Source organism: Ammodytes marinus, assembly GCF_949987685.1.
Source record: "Ammodytes marinus genome assembly, chromosome: 8".
Taxonomy (NCBI): domain Eukaryota; kingdom Metazoa; phylum Chordata; class Actinopteri; order Uranoscopiformes; family Ammodytidae; genus Ammodytes; species Ammodytes marinus.
Genome location: NC_137212.1, coordinates 14462616 through 14488864, shown reverse-complemented (window position 1 = coordinate 14488864; position 26249 = coordinate 14462616). Strand labels below are relative to the sequence as shown.

At 40.3% G+C, this 26249-nt stretch overlaps 1 protein-coding gene across 1 annotated transcript in view; it reads left to right on the top strand.

Annotated features, from left to right (window-relative positions):
• Positions 1-14565: 14565 nt before the first annotated feature.
• Positions 14566-26249, top strand: part of tsc22d2 (TSC22 domain family 2) — a 31446-nt gene continuing 19762 nt past the window's right edge. The window contains exon 1 of the mRNA XM_080032734.1: positions 14566-16815. Within this exon, the coding sequence (XP_079888860.1) occupies positions 15236-16815 (1580 nt within the window). The 5' untranslated portion in view covers positions 14566-15235. The remainder of the gene's footprint in view (positions 16816-26249) is intronic.

Genomic DNA, 26249 nt, shown 5'->3' with positions numbered 1-26249 from the left:
CACAAAGGAAATCAATAGTAGCCAAGGATTGGGGTAGGGGGGTGGGGGGTTGAACACATCCTCACCTTTGAGAGATACAGTGGGAATAATAAGCTTTGTCAAATGAGTTGTCAGAGGCAGTTTAATTTGATGATTGTCCCCTTCAAGAATGTTTATGAAGGACAAACACCACTATCATTCCATAACATACTGTGGCACCAGCGACTTGGGATAAAACATGTGACAATGAGCTTGCCTTGCTCCTGTAACCTAGGTCCCCTGAGGAAGGTCAATATGGGAGTCCATCTCCACTGCTAGTACAGTCACTCGCATGTGTTTTAGACACAGCGGGACACACAATGAGGCAGTGTTTTCAGAAGCCTGCATCCACCCCCCACACTCCCATCTGTGGAAGGGATCAACACTGCCATTGATCACATCTGCAACGTGTGAATGTCATGCACACATGGATGTTAACTAAAAAGCACACGCCACCTTATATGAATGGACATGTAAAATGTGGGTATGCAAATGCATCAGATACGTATCAGACTCGTCACCACACACGCACAACTGAGTTTGCAAAAACCGGAAACTGCGTCCAGAAGGCCTTGCCTGCGAAACCGAAAAAGAAGAAAAACTTGAACTATTAGTATAACTGGCCATGTCTTAGCGATTATGATGATTGTTCAACTATAACCTGACCCTTCAATAAAGCTATATGCAGCACATTCACCAAATCAAATGAATCCATCGAATGATGCATATGTTCCCAAAAATGTGTAAAGCAGTTTCTGAGTGGCTCAGCTGCCCTTGTATGAAACACTGTCTGCCTTGCCATTTCCTGTTGCTCCTTTTAGTTTGTTCACCTCCTTTTTCTCTTGCTCTCTCCATATAAAAATGCCTGAGGAATGTGGATCATCCAACAGCCGCATTTAGTTTTTTCTAAAAGAAGGTCAGAAACAGTAAATATACAAAAAGGATTCCCCTCTGATTTGATCTGCGTTTGTGTCCTCTCATTCTCAAAGGCACTTGAATAGGACCTAGTGCAAAGGCCTTTTATTCATGCATTTAACAGGAAATCCTTTTTTACTTTTATTCAATCTACATTTTTAGCCTGTTAGCAGGGACAGAGTTGTTGTTCTACAGGGCAACAAGCTGCTGCTGTACATGCAGTCCAGCTTGCACTGGTAGCGTGGTATGATAATGTAAGGGCAGGATATAAAGCACCACTGTTCTACTCAGATGAATAGTCATGATTCATAGTGGAGCATGAAGTGAGTCTTACTCTGGATGGTCATCATTTCATGGTCTGACCAGTTTTACTGATATGCTAAAGGGCTCTCTTAACTGTGTGTCTACTTTTGATTATTCTTGGTACAATTTGAGTAACTTCTGAATTGGGATGAAGCATGGCTCTCTTTCTTATTTACTGAGATACAATTTCAATACAATTCATGTTCCATCCTTACGGGGATAGTGTGTTTTTACACCATTATTCTTTAGTTTCCTGAAATGTATAGCAGCAGTATAACTTGTAATGCAAACATGCTGTATAACTTTAGAATGTACAGTTGCATGTGGATGTCAGCGAGGTCTCTCATTCACAGACAGCAGTTGGAGTCACTGTTGTGTTGTGAAGCAAATGTGTTCATTTGTGGGAAGATATTGACTTTGAAACTCGCAAAACAAAATGTGGCAGATTTTACAACTGTACCATATATTGTTTTTGGGTCCACACCAAAATCTGAGATTTATATATATTTCTTACAATTAGAAATGGCTTGTATGAGAACACGTTGGATATCATTGCACATTTCAAAGTATGGATTGCATTCATGCATGTGGCAAAATTAGACCTATGAGTCTATTTGCCTTGTCTACAGCTAAGTTTCCCCATGCCTGAATCCAAGTTGGAGTTGCTAGCCAAGAAGTCTGTCAAATATTGTTGGTTTAAAGAGACTAATGCTGATATGCAGCTACAGACAACACTTTAATAAAGGCGTTTCCTCACATTCGGACATTAAATTCTCTTAGGTTGATGATGACACTTTTTTTAAATGACATGTTTTTTTGTTTTAAACTTCCCACATCTGATGACAAGACTGCAAAGAAAAGGTTTACTTTTCTTTCTTCCAGTGAACTTTAGATAAGCTCTGAAGTTTGTTAGCTGGAAAATGCTGAACAAAACCAGTCTCATTAAGAATAATCCCTCCTTGAAAAAAAAACTGGGAAGTGCCACTAAAGCATGTATGTTTTGCTTATCTAATTACCCTGGCAGTAAACATATGTCCAAAAGGCTTCCAGTCAGGTGTTCATGACTCTGAAGGCAACCCATTCTGACAGTCTGGCACTGCGTTTTTTTTCTCCACGCTTCAGTGATGATCTCCCTTTGTGAAAAGGTGTGAGACAACAGTTCAACACCTGGTTTGTCCTTTGACCACCACACCTATGAGCTGATGATATGGATGTGTGTTTGAAGGTCACATAGGAAACACCCTTAGTTAAACGTGTAGACACACACACGCACGCACGCACGCACGCACGCACACACACACACACACACACACACACACACACACACACACACACCTAATTCTCAACCATCACCAAGAAGGTTTTCTTCAAAGAGCTTCATTTGCAAGTCAAATGAATAGTAAATGGAAAGTAACCCTGCAACGTACAGCACTTGTGTAAGTGTGTGTATGTGTGTGTGTGTGTGTGTGTGTGTGTGTTTGTGTGTTTGCGTTAGTCAAGCATTGGTTGGAGGTTTGACACAGATGAGGTTTGATTTTCAGCTGCTTTTAAAACTCCTTTCATGAAGCCGTAATACTGTAATTATTTGTTGTCAAGAGTTGCTTTGCTTTGATCACAGTATACTATGTAGTAGCTAATGTTTAAACCTTAAAAATATGTGGTACTTACTTTGAGCTTGACTTGATAATGATGTATACTCATTATCAAGTCATATATACTGTGCACATATCTATCTATATATGTATATATATATATATATATAGACAGACAGACAGACGGACGGACGGACGGACGGACGGACGGATAGACAGACAGACAGACAGATAGATAGATAGATAGATAGATAGATAGATAGATAGATAGATAGATAGATAGATAGATAGATAGATAGATAGATAGATAGATAGATAGATAGATAGATAGATAGATAGATAGATAGATAGATAGATAGATAGATAGATAGATAGATAGATAGATAGATAGATAGATAGATAGATAGATAGATAGATAGATAGATAGTTTATTACAGTTTTTGCCGAATGCTTACACACATGTTGCAGACTTTGGCCCACTGTGTCAAAACTTAACACACAGGCCGAATAGGACAAAGCACATGGAGATAAACTTCTAACTTATACGGCAAAATGAAACTCTTGAAACAAAACCTAACAATCCCATTTCAAAACTGTTTTTAGCATCAAAACAATACACACATGCACTTTTGAATTACTCTTTCCTAGCAGCAACAACACACAGATGTGCTTTATGCAAAACACAGCTGTATTCAGTACTTTGGATGGTTTTTGACTTTAAAAGTCTCATACAGATTTTTTTTATTGATCCACTACAGTTGATCTAGACACATGAAAAGAAAATGTAAACGCTTCAGATTTTTTATTTTATTTTGCCATTTCAGGTTTTTGCAAAAGTAAAAAAAGAAATGGTACAACTAGAATATTCTACAAAACATAGTGTTCCAAGGGAATGATTGGAAGACATTTAGGCTATGAATCCTGTCTCCTGTTGGCATCTGGCCACATCACCTCATCCACGTCACAGGCAATGTCCTCCCTTGCCAAGCAACGGGGGAAATATCGCCTTGCGTGCCGTATCCAACCTTTTGCAGAATTTTTTGGAAAGATTGATCCACTATATTTTCAATTAGAAAAGAAAACAAGTTTATATTGCAATTTCATGGTTTTGGCCAACAAAAGAAAAAAACACAACGAATAGGTAGGATGGATCGCAGTTCAACAAGCAATTCAGTGTGTCACTATGAACTCTGAAACAATTACAGTAAAAAAAAGATGTGTTGTAAGGAATGGGGCGAGTGGATTATGAATCCTTTGGATACCGCCTACCGTTTGTGTCTGGCTACATCGCCTCATCGACATCACATGCAATGTCATCCTTTGAGAAGCAACAGCAAAAATATTCCTGATATCCAGTCTAAATGTCCTAATTATGGAGCTATTGTGTTGTTGGGCTGGAATCTCAGACCAGCCTCCTATATTGTTAGGCCATGATCTATAACATGGTCCACTATAGTGTCTCCGTCTGTTGTCTCCTTTGTCATCGTCCTCCTGCCGCTCTCTTTTGTCCTCTTCCCCCGACTCTTACTGTCTCACAAAGGAGCTGAGCTCACCTGAGGTCTATGTGTAATGCTAAGGCTCACACTGACTGGTATTATATTAGCTTTATTTTTAATTTTGCATGTGGGTGAATCTGTGTGCTTTTCCAATTTTAGTTGTGTTTTGTATTTTAAATAGATGTGTTTTCCAAAGGATTGCAGGTGATTTCCTTTTTGACCAATGTGTCTTATGTAAAACACTGTGTGTAGTGTTTTGCAAAAAGTGTGTTGGAGAATTTCAAACACAGTGCAAAGCACTTATTGTGTTTGTAGGGTTGGTGCTTGTGTTTAGGGCATGGTCACCAAAGTTAGAGGTTGTGATGCTTTGGGCCTAGCAACCACTATTAGTGTGTAAGCATTAGGCAAAAACTGTAAGCACAGTACTGTTTCACCACTCAATGATGACACCTTGTGGCCACATGTTTACTAGAGCTTTGAATTGTTTTTGTGCTGGAGATTGAGTGGAGTAATGAGCACAGGGTGACACACAGATGGTGCTCTAGAGCCACAGGTCAGAAAGCTCTTAGCAAAAAAAGAATGAAAAAAAAGAAAGAAAACTAATTGGCTCAAAGCCAGACTTTTGTTTATGTTGGATAGAATCAAAGCATTTATTTTTTATAATTGCCGCTTACCTGGCAGAAAGGCTGGGAAAAGTTGTTGAATCAAATTTAAATTTGTGTCATTGTACTCAAGTAACTGTTGAGTACTTACAATGAATAGGAGTTAACAAAAGCCATTCATGCTGCCACTCCTCTCTCATAATAAACATATTTAAAAGGTGTATTCCTTTGGCAGAATTTCACATCTCCCTCCTTCATATCTGAAAAAAAACCAAGACATCTACCTCTTCTGTACGCAGTTTTTAGCAACTTACACAATAAAATAGATGATTTTGAAAATGCTGCTCGCATGTCAAAGGTTTTCCATTAACCCTGGTATTTTAAAATAATCATATTCTAACACTACATTGTTCCCTGTAATGAAAACACAATTAATTTTTGACTAACAGAATGGTTTGAATTTATTTTGTTTACTTTTCATATAGGAAATATAATACTGTTTTCATGGGCAGAGAAGAAAACATGCACGAAAACAAGATTAAACTGAATTTTTTTGCGTAAAATGGTTGCCGTGCCCCTTTATTTAAAATGTTATTTAACTATAAACAACATATTAAACACAAACTCATACAGGGTTTGAACATTGCTTTTCAGTCTGCCACCGTCTGCACACTGACCATATAGGCCTTGCTCATGTCCAGTGTCGGTTGGAAGCTTTGACACCCACCTCCTAGACCCACAGTAAGCCTTCTGATGGCCCTATGGCCTTTCAGACTCCAATAATCCCCAGGCAATTAAGAAAATAAATCGCTCAGGATTTGGAATACAATGAGAAGATTAAGAGACGGAGGCACACCTGCTACTATAAACATTTACGGATATTATGGCCTGACCGGTCAGAGGTCACAGGAAGGTGTTACACTTATAACACTTGGTGGACGGGGAGCTGGAAAGGACAGACTAGTTTAAAAAGTGAAGATGCCAGTGTTTCTGACATTGATTTCATTGTATTCTGTATGTATAATTATTACTACAAACCAGTATTATCAGTACTTATTAGGGTGCACTTCAATTCAAAATCCTCACACACAGTCTATACATCAAAGATGTTGGTACTTTTTGATTTGCTTTCAGCTCTCCATGCAACTTTATCCAACAATGCCGAAGCTTATTCTACTGTAGCAGAGCAGGAGTTAAAAACCTGTAACAAAGATCTCACTTTGAAATCTGGCACGCAAAAACAGCATATGTATTTTGCTTTGGGCGAAACTTTGAGCCACTGCGGGTGGTGACGACGACCTACATATCATCAACTGTAGACACTTTCACAAGCAGTTGATCACGCTGGAACGACAAGAGCACATGAATGTACCATGCTCTATTTTCCCTGTTATTTTCACAAACACTGTAACCATGGCGGCTTGCAAGTTCAACCGACGGTAATGACACCAATTAAGAGAATTAACGCCTGAAAGAAGTCACACAACATTTTGCTATTGCACAAATGGGGAAGAACGGTAGCAGAGAAGTTAACTCATTCGGCCTGTGAGTGTGTGTTTATGCATTTATAAAAAAGACTGATGATGAAATCATATTACTTTCAATTACTTTTGTACCAAGAGGACTAAAGTCAGTAGACCAGGAAGTTTATTTGACAACTATTAACCTACATTCAAATACTAATCAAAATAGGCCTACTGAATGCTCCATTGAAAACATGATGTCTTTGTTGTTTAGCCTACATTACAATTATGAGAAACACAAAAGAGCTTTTCCTTGAACCTCTCACCTCATAATTGGCGTTATCATTCATTATTTTGGAGTTTGGTAGTAGCCTCACTGTTGTAGAAAATGCTGCTATCCTACAATAGGCCTACATTATTTCTCTACTTCTAAAGTACTCAAATAGCAGACACACCCGAAATCAATTTCATAAAAACACTTGTTAAATTATCAAGTTACAAGACAAAGAATCTACTATAGCCGTGCGGTTTAATCTAAATGCTAACATCAGCAAGGCATGTGCTCGCAACGACTTCGCTAAAAAGCTGGTTAAAAGGCGCAATGCTTACAATGCGCACCATCCTAGTTTAGCACGCTAGCGTGTGTCTCGGTCTCACTCCTATTCTTACCTCTCCCTGTCCCCTGTCCCCTGTCCCCTAAGCACCCAGCTGTGATGCCTGAACGCGAATTTCAGGAACATCCTATTTGGTGCAATATAAATCTGGGAACATTGAGCCCTGGGAACATTGGGATGACCATCTTTCGGGACACGGTGAACCGGCTAAACAGTGGCCATGTTTTGCTAAAGCATTATTCGTTACAGTCAGAGGCCTCAAATCACATGATGCAGCCTCCAGCCTTGAATTTCAGACTTGACTTGACAAAAACATAACATTTATTTATTTTATTTGCGCGATTGTCACATCAAGACAATCTTTAAAAGAAATAAGTTACAGTGAGATTTGCAAGATACATTTGCGTACATTCCAGCTTAATCAACATTTCATGGATTGTGCTTGCTTTTATTTAATTTTTAAGTCTCACATTTCCCCATAATCATGACACCTCTAGCTACAGCCTTACAGTACGTGCATTGTATCAATACAATTGCTAAATTCTTTTTACGGTTTCTGTCAGTGGAGTTATTTAGCCATTTCTTACTTTTGGTAAAACACATTGCTTGGCAGTGACAGGCACCATTGCATGAGACAGCTACACACACACACACACCACACACACACACACACACACACACACACACACACACACACACACACACACACACACACACACACACACACACACACACACACACACAATAGCTTGAGTGGGCTAGATTTCTATAGTTTTTCTGCTGTCGTTGCTGCAGTTTTGCACAATAAATCCTAAATATGTTTTACGGATATAGGATTACAGCTCAACAATATATCCTCTCCAAGAATGTTGTTCCACCATCCCTTTATTTCCCCGTGTTCTGTTAGTTGGAATTATTGTGTTGTAAGACTCCAATACTCAGAACTTTGGAACCATTGGCTTACGATTTAGCAGATTAGGTTACATTTTCTAATGTTGCTCTCATTATAAATCACCCAGGATAAGTGAAATGAAAGAGCAAACTGTGTTCTTGAGGAAAGAGCAATGATCAGCAAGTTAAAGATACAAGGTAGAGGTGCACATAAACCACAGTGAGAATATTAGGGTAACATAGAGAAACAAAACTAAATATTGAAAGAACAACCTTAAACCATAGGCGTAGTAAAATATAAAACGGCTAGTCAGTACAAGGCTTTTAAACAACGTTTTAAAATCTGGTACAGATTTCACACTGAAGAGGAGCTTGTTCCACAGTACTGCTAAAATATTACACGCACTAACCCTTTGTCTTCAACCAAGTCACCAGAAAAAATGTTGTCAGGGAACTCTTCGGGCAAGCGATGTCTTAAGAGTGGACAGCGGCACTTTAAACAACATTGCAGAGGCATGATGGAGATCACATGGGGTCACTACGTGGTTTGATCACTTTTCCTCTCTCTTTCCTTTGTGTGCCAGCTTCCGACTAAAAAAGTGTCATCAAGATTATAATGTCAATTTCCAGTTAATCACCACCCCCACGGGAATTCTTGTTAATTTCCCTGGTAATGCCAACATGTTATGGACAGGTCATTATCTTTGTTTGGGAAGGAATTACAGAGAAAAAACTGTTGCAAAAGCGGGTCTATCAGCAGTGATAGACATTTATATGGCACAATCTCAACTTCTCATTTATCTCACTGGCCTTATTGCGTAGGGGTGTTCACTGGAAGTCACAAGATGGATCAAAAGATAATTAAGGATACTTTGGTAGTCTCACATTCCTTTGTGAGTTTCTATCCGTCAATATAAGCAAATATAACTTGTTGTAAAATGAATACATATGGAATTGGAGTGTAACAAAATGTTCTAACCATTAAACAATATGTTTGAGTCTGTGTTGCAGCAGTCTTTTCGCCGCCTCTCTGTTCAACCATACCCTCTATATGTGGCAGTACACTTAGCATTATATCATTTCAGGAAATTATGTAATAAATCAAACATGAACGGCCCTCCTAATAGGCTACCTACGAAGGAATGTATGAGGCGGTGAAAAATCTCAGAATGCACATGCATACCTCGAAAGAAAAGGTGCACACAGTGATCTCTTAAAATACTCCAGACTTTACCTCAGAGACTGTTCTGTGAATAGTGCATATTTTGAACTGCAACAGGCAGCTTATGTGGATAAAAAAGGGACAGAGCTGCATATTGAAACAAACTCAAGATGGTGATTTAGCTTTATTTAGTGCCTACTTTTATTCGCAGTCAAACATAGAAAGTTTGGCCCTGTCCAAACCTAACAAGCCGGTGCTTGTTTCTGTGGAAAAGGGGACCAAAGAAAAACCTAAAACCATGCACAAGGTTCACGTAGATATTTCATTATTTCAGCTTCAGGTATAGGCAAGTTGCCCTGAATGAACCCCCCATGCAGCCTTTTCTCTGCGGAAGCCCTTCTTTTAGCAAGTGATGAGAGAAGTTTGGTCTGTTTGTTGACCGTGCACTCTCAGACCCCGTAGAATTTTGCTAAAGGCCAAAGGTCTCCAAGGTTGGGTTGGTGACCAACAGCCAGGACCCCATCAGGACCCATAAATACAGCGGTACAAAACCAGTCTTGTTACTGCGGTGGCATGCTGAAAGTGGATGCAGCAAGCTTGACTGTGACGCGCCACAGCACAGCCTGGTAGTCTTCACCCTTAGACCAGTGTAAATAAACACAACCAGCTATACAAACACTTTGGCTGGGGCTGGGAAAGCCCACGCACAGCCCGCTACCAAAGGAGGGCGTCTAAGTATAGAGGGCTTGATGGAGCTGATGTTGCAACATTGTTTTTAAAGGGAGTTGTTTCCATGTCCATTTGGAGAGGAGTTAGGAGTAATGTTTGCGCAATAAAAACATATCTGATCTTGAAACAATTTAAAGGCCAGTGCGGTGTGAGCTACGTGCCTCTCGAAAATCAAATCGATTCACAAGCTTTTTTATTAAACTGTGGTCATTTTTTGAGAGTCTTTTCCAACTGATAGATAAAATATTTCAATCATAAAACCACTACCTTCAAAGAGCCCATTTTCAGTATAATTTAGAGTAGTCACCTTACTTTTACTTGTTCCAGATTTACATAAACTAAGTTGTAATCTTCTGTCTTTCCAGCTTGTATGAAATGCAGGACCAGTCAAAATGTGTTTTTTATTAATGTGTCAACCCTTATTGATATTGAGATGTTTTCCATCTCCTCTGTCCTATCTGAGGACTGCATGAAATTGTTTTTGTCAGCAAGACCTTGTGAGTCGGCAGCTTGACATTATGTAACTGTAATTCAATGATTAGTCAGTCATGTCAGGGGAATAATACGGAAAAAGCTATTTTCAATCTTTGCTGTTCACCGCTAAAGCGATGAACATTATGAAAAATGCTATGGTCAGAAGGCAGGCAAACTGGTATCTCCAAACAATATGAAAACAGCTAAAGTCATACCAAGTCATAAAACTGTTCTCCAAAATACTGGAAAAAATATTATACACTAGACTGAATGAGTTCATCACCAAACATAATATACTTTACGAACACAATATGGTTTTAGAGCAAAGAGAACTACATAATTTGCGATCATAGTATTTGTAGACAAAGTTACTAAGGCAATAGAAAAAATGAATATGCAGTGGGGATATTTCTGGACTTAAAAAAAGCATTCAACACTGTTGATCATGAGCTGTTAAATAAAAAGTACAAAGATATGGTATTAGAGGCATTGCACTGGCATAGTTATCCAGCTAACTACAGAATAGGAAACAATACGTTGAAATTCAAAATCATAAATCACAATTACTACAGGTTGCATGTGGGGTGCCCCAGGGTTCAGTGTTGGGGCCATTGTTATTCATTCTGTTCATCAATAATATATGTGAAGTCTCAAAAACTGTCAAAAATGTTCTTTTTGCTGAAGACACAAACTTACTCTGCTGTGGAGACAACTTGGAACAGCTTCTGGATACTATGGAAAAGGAATTGAACAGGACGAAGATGTGGATGGATGAAAATAAACTCACATTTAATTTTTGGAACAGACCAACCAACACAGATAAGAAAATCATGATAAATGGCAAAGAACTAGAAAGAGTATCTGAAATAAAATGTCTGGGAGTAATAATTGACAACAAATTAAGTTGAAAACCTCACATAAATTATATTAAAGCCAACATATCTAAATCAATAGCAATACTGAATAAAACCAAAACCCACTGAATAAAACCTCTCTGTATACATTGTACTACTCCTTCATACTTCCTTCCATGGAGATATAGGGGAACACATACAAAACAAATACACATCCAATCTTCATCCTGCAAAAAAGAGCTATAATACGAATTATATATAAAACCACTTACAGAGAACCAACAAATCCATTATTTATTGAACTAAGAACACTTACATTTCTAGATTTGATTGACTTTAAAACCATTCAAATGATGTTCAAAGCAAATAATCATCACCAATTGCCTCATGGCATCCAGGAGTTGTTCCAACTCAGAAAAAGCAAGTATGTTAAGAGGAACCTGTATATTCAAAAAACCACCAATAAGAACCAAAACAAAACTACACTGTATTACGACAAAGGCTGTTAGCTTGTAGAACAACTGCTAGGAAGAGCTGAAAAAATTGAACACGATATCAAAACTAAAAAAACTATCCAGAAACAAAACATTGAATTGGTAAGAGCTGGAGCAGTGAATGTATGTTTTGCCATTTTCTGTTTGATGGGTTTGGTTCATCTGTTCCATTATCTTGTTACTGTTTTGTCCAAAACCTTTGATTTGCTAAACATTATAGACACTGACTGATTCAAACTGAATATTTTTTTTTGTGAACAATTATAAAAAATAAGAGGGGGTAGGACTAGAAAAGTTTTTAACTTCTTCCTATCCCTTTTGAACATGAATAATATTATTTGAGTTATGTATTTGTTGCTTAGGATCCTGAGGATGTTTTTAATTGATTTATTTCCTTTTTTCTGCTCATTAGTTTAATTTTGTTTGTATTATTTCAAACATATTCAATGAAGATTAAAAAAAACCTATGAGACAGCAGTAAAAATAAAATTGTGAAGGTATGTTTGCCTTTGTAAGTGACAGACGTGAGCTGACATGACATGAAGTTAGAAGAGAGGGAAGCAGCAAAGGTTCCCAGCAGAACTTTTTTTTTTTTTTTTTTTATATATTTGGACATGGACATGTCAATGTCAATGGACGAACCAGATGCATTGTTTACAGTGTGTTAGCATAAATGCAAAGGGATTCAGTAGCTAAATCCAGATGTGCCCCAAAAACCATGATCAATAGTTAATCTGATTGTGTTTTGGCTCATGACGTAACTTTCCTTTGCTCAAACATAGAACAACACCATGAGCCGTTTATTTTCCTTTGTGTCATGTGTTCATCTTGTGACAAGCTGTCCTGCAGCACACCCCTTTGATTGTTGTTGATGAAGCAATAACCATAAGCCATGAGTTCATTGCTGATGAGTCACCATCAGGGAATAAATTCATTAATGCAATGTAGATTAATTCAGTTCAACACATTAGTTTATTGTCTAGAGAGCCATGCAGTTTATCTTTGAAAACATATCCTTCTATCAAAATGGTTTCATTAGTTTAATTTATGTTCGGGAGGACAAATAATTTAATTCCCTGTGGGTCCTTCATATCCGTACATGTCTCGAGTGTGGCTAATATCATGGATGAGTCATCATGGTTACATGAATGAAGGTGTGAATTGTGAAATCACCTGTGCAGTAAAACAACCTTCGTCATAGGTGTGTCACATGCCAGATCCTCCTTAACTTTAATTTTCCAACATCATTCATTTCTGTCCAAAATGTGAACATTTCAGTCCATACAGGAGCTATCCATGCACATGCTGTAGTTAGTGGGCGTTGGTTTTACTAAACAATAATGATAATAGTAATGCATTCACATATATAGTAATCTTTGTTTTTTATCCTAGCAGGACTGGGGGTCAAATGTAAAATGAAAAGAAAAAGAAACTGAAGGAAGTTGCAGATACTAAATATACGTGATGCAGCCTATCCAGGAGGAAACAAAAGGTCACATGTGTTGCTTAGGGATCATATTAAAGAATTGTGCTATAATTTACATTGATCTCAAATGATAAAATAGGGATTATGAAATGCTATACTATTTACCAAAACATAGACAAAAGTGTGTTTTTTACTATTAAGGGTCCACCTTCAATTTGGATAGGCATGAAAATCCTATTTATTATTGTTATTTATCATTGTCATTCAGACAAACACAAGAGCAGTAAGTTAGCCTATGTAATGTTTACTTGACAAATAATAACTTCTATATGCGTTAACAAAGTGAGATGATTCCCCATATTTTGTGTGACGTGGCTCATTATTATTATTATTATTATTATTATTATTATTATTATTATTATTATTATTATTATTATTATTATTATTATTATTATTATTATTATTATTATTATTATTATTTTAGTTTGTTTGAAATAGGCTCATTTAAGTTCCTATTATCTTAATTCTTATCTCCTTGTGTGTCCTTGTGTTAATTGTTTTGTGATTATTTGTGATATGGTAAATCAGTTTCTTAGGCCTATTAAGATTAACAAAGTAGTCCAGGCATGGATGGATAAATAGCCAAATATTCACCTATTGATTACATCCACAAGTGCTCAGTGCCCACACTGAGAACATGAACTGTCAATATTTTAATTCTCAATTGCACACCTGTACACTCATGAGAATGCAATCAATGACTGCCATCTACGTCAGGGAGCATTGGGCTATGCCTTGTAAATTACATCTGAATAGGACAGGGTACGGGTCTAAAGATTTCCCGGAAATAGGCGTGATTCATTCAACTCTCGTCATGACTCAGTTGATTTGAGTCACCGGATGATTTTGATGCGCTTTTATAGACGGACATAAACAATTTTTTCATATCTAAAAAAAAAACAAATATTATAAATATTATAATTACTAGCATATTATTATATTTTACTATGCAGCAGTAGCCTAAAGTAAGGCCAACACATAGCCTATTGTGTCAAACCACATACATAAAAAATTAACTGATTCGTAATTTGTGTGGTGATCTCAATGTATAATCGCCTAATTATAAACCCTTTTGTCATCCCTCTCTCTCAAATGTAAGAAAAGAGGCTTACAGGTTCATCCCAGATAGGCCTATAACATATAGGCTATATGTTAATTAAACATCTGACAAACTCTTCATTGCTTCAACTCAACTGGGTGGGACGGTAACCGGAAGTGACGAAGGCGACTGAACTAGATTCTAGCCTCCGCGTCCCAAAACATATTTTTTTCTAATTTGAAAAATGGTTGACAGTCTTAACACATTCAGGAACGGAGCATGGAGTACATTTTCTTCGTGGAATTGATTTTTATTTTTATTTTTTGAGACAACAGAAAAATAGTTTGACCTCTTTACCCAGGATGCACTTCGCTCTTGCCATCTTGTCGAGTGGTCTGGAGAGCAGAGCGGCGGGCTGGAGTTAGCCTTCTTTATAGGTCTATGGAGTTAGCAGAGTGTTAGCTCTTACTGCCGCTGTGGTAAAGTGGTGGTTATCTGTCAGCTAGCTGCCAAAAGTGAACTGTCCATACGGCGAGAGGGGGCGAAACTTCACTGACTTTCGGACGTCTCTTCTGACTACCTCTGGATTATATTTTCTATTTGAAAGAAAGCCAGTGGAGTTGTTTACATCATGATGTCGCACATGCTGGTACCGAGGTAGGGAGAACTAGCTACTATAAGCTAACTCAGCTAGTCGGCGAGTGATACAGATATAACTGAGAGGGAAGAGACCGGGCCCGCCTCAGACCAAAGTACTGGTGGCAGCTGCTGAAGAAGAACTTTGACAAGGGCCCGTTTGCAACTTCGCTGCCTGGCCACAGGGGAAGGCCGTCCGGGTGTCAGAGAGGCCGAGAGAAGGGGAACAGCGGTCGCCCGTGCGCTGTGACCGGACACCGCGGGGCGTTTCGGGCGAGCTTCGCAGGCTCTGTCCCTGGCTCTGGCACTTTTCTCCGAAAAGAGAGAAGAAGGGGAACGGTATGGAAATGTCCTGTGACGGTACGTGTATGTGTCATATCCCTCAGCTGTGAATTGCCCTCGCAAGACATTAGTCAGGCACTTCGTTTCATCTGGGGAGCGGACAGACTTGAAGCAGATAAGTCAGCATGTCGAAAATGCCGGCGAAGAAGAAAAGTTGCTTCCAGATCACGAGTGTCACGCAGGCTCAGGTGGCGGCCAGCAGTATGGCTGACGACACCGAGAGCCTGGACGATCCGGACGAGTCCCGGACAGAGGACGTGTCGTCGGAAATATTTGACGTCTCTCGGGCCGACCTGTGTGTGTGTGACAGGAGTTCCTCCGAGGAAACCTTGAACAACGTGGGCGAGTCTCAGGAGGGCCAGCCGTCTGTCACGGCTCCTGTCAACGGGGGGTTCTGTTATAAAAGTAATGGGACTGGTCGTAGCGGCACCCCACTTAATTTAGGAGGAAGTGTGCCCGTGCCAGCTACTGCTAAACCCTTTGTTCCAACCTCGGCCACCCATCCGTTGACTGTCACCAACACGGCCCCTGCTGCCACTGTCCCTACTAATGTGGCTCCTGCTGTTCCTGTAAGCACCAGCTGTATTTCCCGTTTCAGGGTCATTAAACTGGACCATGGCACTGGAGAGCCCTTCAGACGGGGCAGGTGGACATGTACTGAGTTCTACGAGAGAGATTCAGAGTCGAATCGAACTGTGGATAGCATAAAGCCAACTGTAAACCCTGATCATAGTATGGACAGGGACAGTGGTCTAGGGGCCACAAGTAACTCTGTGGTCAGTAGCAGTGCTCTTCCTGCACAGGCTTCGGAGAATACTGCGGACAGTGGCTACTCTGGCGGGCACCACGTCCACCCTCACCCTTCGGATACTCTGCAGCAAGGCTACAGTGTGGCGGCGTCACACATAGGCAGCAGAGCAAGTGCCTTCCAGCCCACCGGGTACACAACGACAGCATCGCAGCAACCCCAACAGGCTCAGGTCAATATGCAGCCTGTTGCTTCCCAAACGTTCCTCTCCAACAACCTCAATGGTGTGCACCAAGGTGCCCTGCTACAGAAGTCTCCCATAATGCCTCCTGCCTCAACGCAGGCCCAGCAGTTTGCCTACTCTACTCATCCAACTGGCCTCTCTGCTGGCCAGCAGGACTATTGTCAACAACAGCACTTTGGCTTAAGCACTCAGAACCTTCCCATGTCGGGGCCACCAACCAGCCAGCAGGTACCCTCTGCTTTAATCGCCACCGCTGGCCCAGGATCCCAGGGGCTGGGTGGAGAGTCAACCTCAACCCACCATGGACTCATGCTACACATGGGTAATGGACCAGCCGTGGCCCCCATTCTTCAAGGAGGAGGCCAACAGCAGCACGCCAGCCAGACTCAGCCTTTAGGAGGGATCGGCGGCTATGCTCTCTCCAGCACCGCATCCCACAGTGGTGTCCAGAATGCACCTGCCTCAGTGCCCAGTACCACCAGCAGCCCTCCAGGAGGACTGCTCCAGCCCCAGGGAGCCCATGGAGGAGCCACGATAGGCCTTCCCTCCAGCAGCTTCAGCAATCAGGCAGAAGATAGTAAGCCCAAATCTGATGCTCTGATGCCAGGGAAGGATGGTTTAAGGCCTTTCATCGGTGAGGGCTTCAACCTTCCAACTCCTGCTGTCAACAGCCTGTTTGGCATCCAGATTACCATGAATGTGGATGATGACAGGTAAGAGAGTAATGCAAAAAAAGGCCTGTGTGACATGAGTCTATTTTACTCCTTTTTTGCCCAGCTTATAAACATCAGTTTGCCGAACACCATGGGAAAAAAAAGTTGTTAAGTCCTTTACCTGAAGCAGCACTGACAGATTGCTGGAGGTAGTAAGTGTGTCTTGATGTTTGCCCTCATATACCATTGTTGTTGCATTATATAGCAGTGTGGTCATACTCCAAACTTTGCAGCACCTCTTGCTACAGCAATGTCAAAATTAGGCACGCTATAACTAGAACCATTGGGTTTTACTTGAAGAACAATAAAACAAAGACACATTTTTCTTAGTTCTGTTTGTAAGTGTGCAGTTGTAGGTTGGGAGGAAGGAGGGGATGGAGAGCCAATGAAAACTGGCAGAGACACGGGGAATATTCTGTCTTTGTCATTAATAGGCCACCCACAAAACATTGCATAGTAAGTCGCCTCTTTAGACACCCGCAGACACCCTTCCTTGAAGCCTCCATTCAACCACACAGGCTGTTTGGGATTTAGGGGGCGTTAACAAGCACTTGGATAAGTTACAACACACACACAGTGGCTGTTTTGTAGCTGAGAGGGGAATTACTCCCGAAACGTAGGCAATTTCTTTTTATTCTTCTGTCTGAAATACTCATCCTGCACAGTGATCTAACCCTCCCAACTTTAAACCTTGTAAATACTAACTTTTTACTTGCCTTCAATGTACACATTGTAGCTACACACACAGAGAGAGAGAGACACACACATTAGTGGCTGTCCGTGTAGCTATGGTGATTTAGGTCAGCGTGGTGGAGAGGACAGACAGACAGACAGACTGCTGAACAGACACACAGCTACACACACACCTGTTGCAAATTATAGCAGGCATGCTAGCTAGCCACTGTGTCTGTGGCAGCGATGACATGGTCCAACTGCATCAGCAGTGCGATATTTGGTTTCTCTTCTGGCTGTCAGACTGGAGTCCTTGTTAGGCCTGGTTATGTTCATGTTGACACATCAGCTTAACCAAGTGTTAACCTTTTTAGGGTGTAAATTATTTCTTCTTGTTCTCTTCACTCTTGCTCATTTATCTGTGAAATTGTAAATAGGAGAAATCTAATGTGAAACAGGAAAGCTGCTTTAATGGTCAAGTGTTGTGCTTTTTAGCATCAGCAATGAGCATGCTAGGTAACAATAGCATTGTGGAAAAAATAATGAGCATGCTAGGTAACAATAGCATTGTGGAGCTAAGCCCCATGGAAGAATCTGTTCGAACTCTCATTGTTTGGTTCTGTTTTGAATACGAGGGCATCACTCAAGTGGAACAAAGCATTGAGGGGGTGGAGTCTAGTGCTGAACGATTATTCTAATGCGATATAATAATGTATATAAATGTGCGCTTGTGTGTCTGTAAACAAACCTTTTCCTCGTCTTTTTGTCGGTGTGTTGGTATCTGCACGCGCACCGATTAAACAAACAAAAAAACAAACATGGACACGCTGCAGCATAACGGCCAAGCTGACGCTGACAAACTTCGCGACTCTAGAATATGTCCAGTGAGCTGCCATCCTCCGTTAGTTTCTGTCTACAGCCGAAAAAGTTATAATCACCACCGCCGCATGGACATCGTTAAGATAAAGCCTCTTATTTTAATGATCATTAGGGGTCTGATTCATCCTCATAAGTCAAGGTACAAATCAATGAGTGGTTCACAATCACATTCCTAGTAAAATGTTAATTTTACTCTTAGATTTTTTACTCTTTTATACTGTTTCTCTATTTATTTAGAGTTGCTTTTAAGTTGTAGGCTATGTTTGAGGAGAAAATTTGGGAGTTTAATTTATTCAATGTTGAAAGAATTGGCAAAATAAATAAACAAAACTGCCTTTCGGCCAACTGTTCCTTTTTTTCGGTTTGGGTTTGGGCCAAGAATTTTCATTTCGGTGCATCCCTAATTACTCTAATTTTCCATGAAACCAAGCAAGTAGAATCATAATGCCATTTATTTATTATGTATCGGAATCGCAATATTGGCCATTATAATCACAATCGCATAATTTCTCCAAATTGTAGCACTACTGGAGTTTTGAGACTAGAAGGATTTCCCCCCTCAGCTTGGATGGTTAGCATTTCTGCAGAGCAGACCACCCTCTTTTCCTCTTAATTACATTTTTAGACTGTCAACAGTCTTGTAACAAGTCAATATTTTGTGTAGCTGATTGGAATGTATTTTGAATTGCAATTGCCTCCCGTTTGTGCCTGGGTGAAGTTTATTATAACCTGTCAGAATGAAGTTTGTGGACCGACGACCATCCAGTCACAAGCATGGTTTTATAAACTTTAGTTTGTTTCCGGCAGATGAAAAGACTGCCGCTCTTATCAGCAAACATTGCCGTTGAACTTGAGCCAACAGAAGGAAAGTAAACCTGCTGCCAAATTTACAAACCTCCCCGACCTGTCTGAAGGCCGACACATGACGTCACCACATGCAATCGTGGAAACTCAAATACATGTCACATAAAGTTGTAATCTGGTTGGAAGCTTTATAGAAGGTCAGTTGAAAAGTTTGTCAAAGTTTAACACATTGGAAATAGTGAGTCGTTCACTTTGTTGGTGTGCATTGGAAAACATTGTGGAAGGTCTTTAGACTAGAGCATCCGCCTGCTAATACACATTGACACTAGATTGACTTGAAGCTTAGTGGGAGTTTAGCAGATATCTAGATGGTTTGCACTTAACCCATTGATGACTATGTTAATCTAGGATGCATGTCCTTAATGGCTGAGGGTTTTCTGAAAAAATACTACGAATTTTCAATGTCTACCAAAACCTTAATATCTAAGCATGTGTAGCACATAGAAACATGAAATAAAATACATTTAAAAGTTAAGGTTCACAGGTTTTATTTAAACATGCTCCCTTAGCGCTTACAAACCAACACATTTTTCTAAAAATTGTCAAAATTAGATGGGGGAGGAAAAAAAAAGAATAAATATATAAAATATTTAAAAATAATCTGCTAAATGAGGTTATAATCCTGCTTCCTTTAAGCATGGATAGTAGTGACTGAGTGTGCAGTGGAGGGATAAAGATAGACAGATAGAGGAAGAAATAGATAGCTTTTTTTATAATTTAGTTCAGTTATCACTAGCACCATAAATCCCACTTCCCAATACAACTGGAACGCAGACTGACTCCTGCTGTCGGGAGCCGATCAGCTGGTCCAAACGGCTGTATACCACGAAGATGAAAACGAAACTGAAATTTAACTATCGTCTGGCTGGGCTGAATTTGAGTTGGAGCATTAAAATATAGCCTATATTCAAACATATTGTTAATAAATAGATGCAATGTGTTGTGTGATTTTCGTCAGTAGCCTATAGTAGACCTAGGTTCTGCGCTCCGAACGCGACTAATGTTCTGTAATACACTATCGCCGACACATGTACTTTAATTTAATCTTGTTTTAGTTTTTCTTCCGGCTTTCTTAAGCAGTCTCATACCAATGCTAACACAAGTTTATCATTTTGTTGTTTTTATATATATATATAAAAAAAAAAAATTGTTGAAGAGACACTTGCGGTTTGTCATTTAATTGGACAAAATTTGGTGTAGAATTCTTCGGAGATGAGCATAGGTGGAGTCAAAGATTCTGGAGAAAGCTTGTTCAGCTTGCAAAATCAGTATAACTTCTCATGGTTTGCTATCTTCTCACGCAATGCTATCGATATAGTCTAAGATGTATCAAGTGTGACACAAGCCTGTCATTTTTTAAATTAGTGCAGCATCATTTGGAGACATTTTCCAATTCTGATTATATTGGCCAATATTGCGAGTTGCGAAGTGATTGTGATATAATAAATAAATGGTTTTATGATTCTACTTGCTTGGCTTTCAAGGAAAATTGATAATTTTTAACTTGTAGCCTAAGCCTAATAGTAGCCTACCGTTGATTATTTTTTTTGTATTTTCTGTTCTCCTTGAAAAAAATGCATTCCTCCAAAGTGCAAACACAGTAGTAATGTGGCACTTATGTAAACGTACTGAAACTAGCATGGGCCTTCACTCACATTCACCTCAGACATGGTGTTAAACGACAGAGCGTGTTGCCATGTGCAACCTAGCGACTTTTTCTTTCCAGGTGTTGCACAGCACTTTTATCTGTTCAATGTCGCCGTACATGAATCCTCAATATCCCCATTGAGCAGATGTCGTTGGGTTTGTTTTTTCGCCACAATTCAGTGTCTGCGTCTGTTTGTTAAATTGTTTACACCACTGTCTGCACTCTGCACCTGGCCTGCCAGCTGTGTAGGTGTCCTCGCTGATACAAATACACCGACATACACACACACAGCTACCAAAAAGACATGAGAGCTTGGAACGTTTACAGGCACACACATACACATGCACACATTTATGTCGCATCGCGATTGCGATTAGATCAATTGTGTAGTACTAATTTATATTATATTTAATAGGGGTTGAAGCCAAATAATTTGCCAAGCAAAAGTATAGGTTGGTATATAAATCAGTAGCCTAGCCTATATCGATAGCATAGTTGCTAGCCATGGTGTTTCGGTCCAAGCACCTTTGTTTACATACGTGTTTGCAGAGCCTAGGCTGTGAATTTACGCTGCTCATACATCACAGACAAGTATTATATCTTGAAATATTCACTGATTTTGACAGTTTAAAAAAAAAAAATTAAGGATTTTTTTTTGGCATTTTTATGCTTTATTGATAGTGTAGAGACAGAGTTGAAATGGGGCAGAGAGGGGAGTGACATGCAGAGAACGACCACGGGCTGGAATCGAACCCGGGTCCGCTGCTGGCCGAGGCCTATGGGGGGGACGCCCTACCAACTGAGCTAAGGGTGCCCCCGATTTTGACAGTTATTTTGATAACAAGCTTTCTCCAGAATCGCTGACTCCACCTTTAACCAGCACATGACTTGAAGGTACGTGTAAAGACTGTGCTCTTATTGACCCAAACAATTTAGACCACAATTTTGTTTGCTGCATATAGACAACCGGGTACAAAATCAACTTTGATAAAGCCTACCTCGATGTGTGTGTTCAACACTAGTACTGTAGCGCCTTCCTCCATTTTACCTCTTGGCAATTTGACAGTTTTAACACAAATGGGGTGAGAATGAGGACAGGGCGGGATGGAGAGTCAGGTTTGGGATGGGGCTTGTGTGAATATGTTGGGGGTTGTAGTTTGGTTGCTGCAGTGCCCGGAAACAAGGGAGCAGCTTATTTTCTACAGATAGCTGACCTGCCTCAACTTCCAGCTGACACATTCCAGGCGTGTTGAATGGCTGTGATTGTGGGACGCCCCGGGCTGTGGCCTGAGCAGACGGGTCTGCACCAGCTCTGTTTTGGGGGCTGTACCACTGACCCTGCCTCCTGTCTTTCCCCCTCTAATGTGGCCTGTCTGTTTCTCTGACTCTTTTTTTTTTATCTATCCCTAAATGACCCTTTAACACACTCTGCTTCTAAGACTGCTGACACATTCTTCTGCTTCCCCTTCCCGTCAGTGCCTTTTCTAATTTTAATTAAAGGAGGTAGATGCCTCATTTCATACACAAACCCATCCTCTCTTTACTTTAAATTAGACAATCACCAGCATTTTTAACAGGCCTACTAACTGACCAGTGCTTGCTTAATGTCCCCTGGAACTTACCTCATAGGGCTCATTATCAGCTTTTTCCATGGATGACTCTCCTTTTCTGCACAGAGTCTGAGCAAAACTAATATCCTCGTTTTGCAAAAGTACAAATGGATTTTGTTTGATTTCAAAACATGTTATATTTGTTATATCTGAAGTGGCTAGTGGTGCAAGGCAAAGTGGTTGTATAAGTTAGCATAGCAGGACCCACCCTGTTATCTCAGCAAGATGTGGTCAGGGGATCACATCCAATTAGAGTGGACCTGCCAAAGCAAGTAAACAACCATGGTCCTGGCGACTTACCATAACTAACTCTAGTTTGTGCTGGAAGCAAGGCCATTGAATCAGCCGCAGAGTATGTTGCAGGCTGTTCTGGTAATGAGGACAGTGTGTGCAAACTGTTGTTTGTTGTCTTTTCCAAAATGGTCTTCGCAGATATCAGGTTGGACCCCCCTTGTTCAGGTGGTTAGAGCATGTTAAGAATGGACCAACTCATTCGAAAGGAAACCCTCTCTGACTAAAGAGAAGACCTGTTGACAGGTCCTTGTTACCAGTCCGTATTTTATAAATTGAGACAGAGGGCAGCTGTGTTGAGCTGAGAGATTGTGCAATGTTGCACTGTTGGTGTGTCACAACTTCAGGATGTTAAAAATGTGAGAATTGATCCACTAAGACTATTTTAATCAAATACGTAAAGTGCAAGTCACGAGTATCTTTATCCAACTTATCAGTTCTGTTTGCGTTTTCAGAAGTACCACATTTGCATAATTGTCCATACAGTAAGGAGAAATGACATGGGGTTGGTTTTACAATGAGATTTTAGACTCGCCTGTTGTGTTGTGTTAAGAGAATGTTTATTTAGTTCTCAAATCAGTCTGATATAAGTTGTTAGAGTTTCACCTAAAAAAAAACTTATTTTAAGCCTATTAAGTCGCATTTACCTGTTGGAAATACGTACAGATGTGAAGACATTGTGTGTCGCTTTTTTTCATCTCTTGCCCTGTCGGTTTACAGTAAAGTCAGATATTCTGATACAAAATTGAGGAAGCGAAAGAGACCAAAGTTCAATGTCTATTTATGGGGCCGTTTCTTTGCAAGAGTTGGATAACATTTTTGGAAAACCACTGGGCAGAAATGTCCATATCTCAAGAATTTCTCCTTCTTGTCGACCCTCTGATATGTCTTACCAATAATGCTAATGAAAAGCAATCATAAATCAATTAATAAAGCTGAGTGGACGCCGAGAGAGAAAGGATAAAAATGTCTTTGCTTCAGCTCGAGTAAGTTCACCAGTTGCTGTAGAAAATTTAGAGCTGTTTGTTGCACCATTCGGTCTCCCAGTATGGGGAAGCAAGGGCTGGACGTCGGGGTTTCAGTGCCTAGGGCCCCAAGATGGCTGAATAGTGAGTAATGAGGATGTGTGGAAAGCATGGAAGGCAGCTGCATTTGAGTCATCCATCCTCTCTCCTGCTTGGTTTTTCAATGGGTGTTGTCGACTGATCTGGCTGACTGGTGCCTGTGGCTGTTCTCTGGCCTGGTGTGTGTGTGTGTGGTGTACAGGGGAATGACCGTATGGGATTGGCTGAGCGGGGTTTTAGAGAGGCTTGAAGAAAGAGTGAGTGGCTTTCTCTCTCTGTCCTTTTAGACTACCAATCACCGACTGTGTTGTTTCCCCAATCCGTACTAGGAATGGCCATTTAGAATTTTTTCTTTAACCGGTTATCAACAAGAATTAACGGTTATTAACCGGTTAACTATTAAGATTTAATGTAGCCTATTTAAAGTGAAATACATCAGGCATTATAGCAGGGGCTCGCAAACTTTTTTCTTCGAAGGGCTGGCATAAAAAAAATGATATTCAGATATTGGCATTGTGACATGGGGCATCTGAGTAGGGATATTAAGAACCTGGTTTAATACAACTCAATGTTTTTTTATGTTTTTATACTAGAACTTTTCTTTGTTGCACTATACGTGGTTTGTCTGATTTGTCGGACGGCGGAAACGGTATTTAGTTTTTTTGTGTACTCAAGTACACAAAAAAACAACAATAAAGAATCTTGAACATTGAAAGCCAACTAAGGCCATATCTGTTCTGCAGGTTGAAGCCTTTATCCATGCAGGCAATGTAACACATATCTGTCTTTGGCTGAGGAAGGCACAGGTTTTGTAAGAACCGAAGTTTCCTGCTTTGCTTTGATGTCCGCTTTCGTATTCTGTCAAGCGCTTCCTCTGCCGTCGTCTTCCTCTTTTGCTTTTTCTCAGGTCAATTTAGTCTCTAGTATCACATCTCGTCAGCAGTGAACCCCCCCCCCCCCCCCCCTTCTGGTGTCTTACAATGAGACTTCTGCAAGGAAACGGACGTGAGTCATATGTGACTGGGTAGACTGTGATAACGGTTTATTCACTCATTCAGAACAGCGGCGTGGAGCAGATGCTCCTTGGTTTGTCACTGGATGAGATTGCGTTTGTTGTAGGTGCCCAAACTCGTCCCCTTTCTCACCCAGTGAAGCCATCCAGATGATATCATTTATCTCCCAGCTTCCAACTAATAACTTCCTGCAATTATTTGATTATGTTTAAGTGTGTACTAGCACTTACAAAATGATCACTCATTTCATAACTCTTTGTTGAACAGATTCACTCATGCTGTGGTGAATCACTCTCGGTTCACTTGTTCTCTTCAGTAAAAAAACAATGACATCTATAAAAGCTGTTGTGATAACTGTAGGCCAATATACAATTGACTCTTTGACATTATTTATAGACTAATAAGACACAGCTAGCCCTTGTCAGCCATGTTGACACCCTGGTTAGCACTACGGTGAGGTGTGATGACTGGTTCATTCTGAACTTTCACACTGTCATGCCTCTTCATCTGAGTCAGCCTCTAAGTTTAAGATGTTAAAATGCTTATCCATCTTACAACTGTGAACCAATAACACTGGTGAAAAGGAATAACATATGTTAATAGAAGTATTGCAAGTGAACCCATGTGGAAGGGATTCCCATTTTTGAATTCACACGTTTGCCTCTTTGCCAGCCGCTGCTCAGGCTCAGAACAAGGTCAGCCAAAAAAACTCCCTACCGAACAATGAAAAATATTTAGCTGGCACTTCCTGTGCTGTCAATGAATCCACCTCCAGCTAACGGAACAGGGAAAGGCTCTGACCTCATCTGCATTTTATCACTGAAACATGTTTGACTTCATGACAGCAATGTTCATTTCATGAGTGTGAGAGCAAGATGGCCCTCTGTCGTCAGTCTGCCCTAGTGCAGCTGTGGCTATACTCTCGTAGTTTACCACCACCGGTATGACTGTGTGTGAACGAATTGAACCAGGAACCCTGTAAAGTGTCTTTGAGTGCCTAGGCAATAAAGCGCTATATAAAACCTATCAATTATTATTATTATTATTGTAGTCAGCAGCAATGAGTTTTATCCCAACACTTAGTACCTGTTTCCAAATGGCGTTAACATGTTGTTTTAGTGATCCGAACACAAGTGGACAGCTCTCAGTCCGTGTGCTCACACCTGGTAGTACACATGCGTCTTATTTGTCCACTCTTGATCGGATTCCATTTACCGCTCTGTATGTAAATCAACATGTACATCATTTCCGTTTGTGTTTCTGTTTTTAACCGGCGGGTTTCAAGCAAGTTAAAATACAGGGATGTACAGTGCTACAGTTTTGATACACATTTGCTATTGAAATGACCACCACCTCGGCTGGTGAAAGATGTATGCACTGCTCTGTCGGCTTC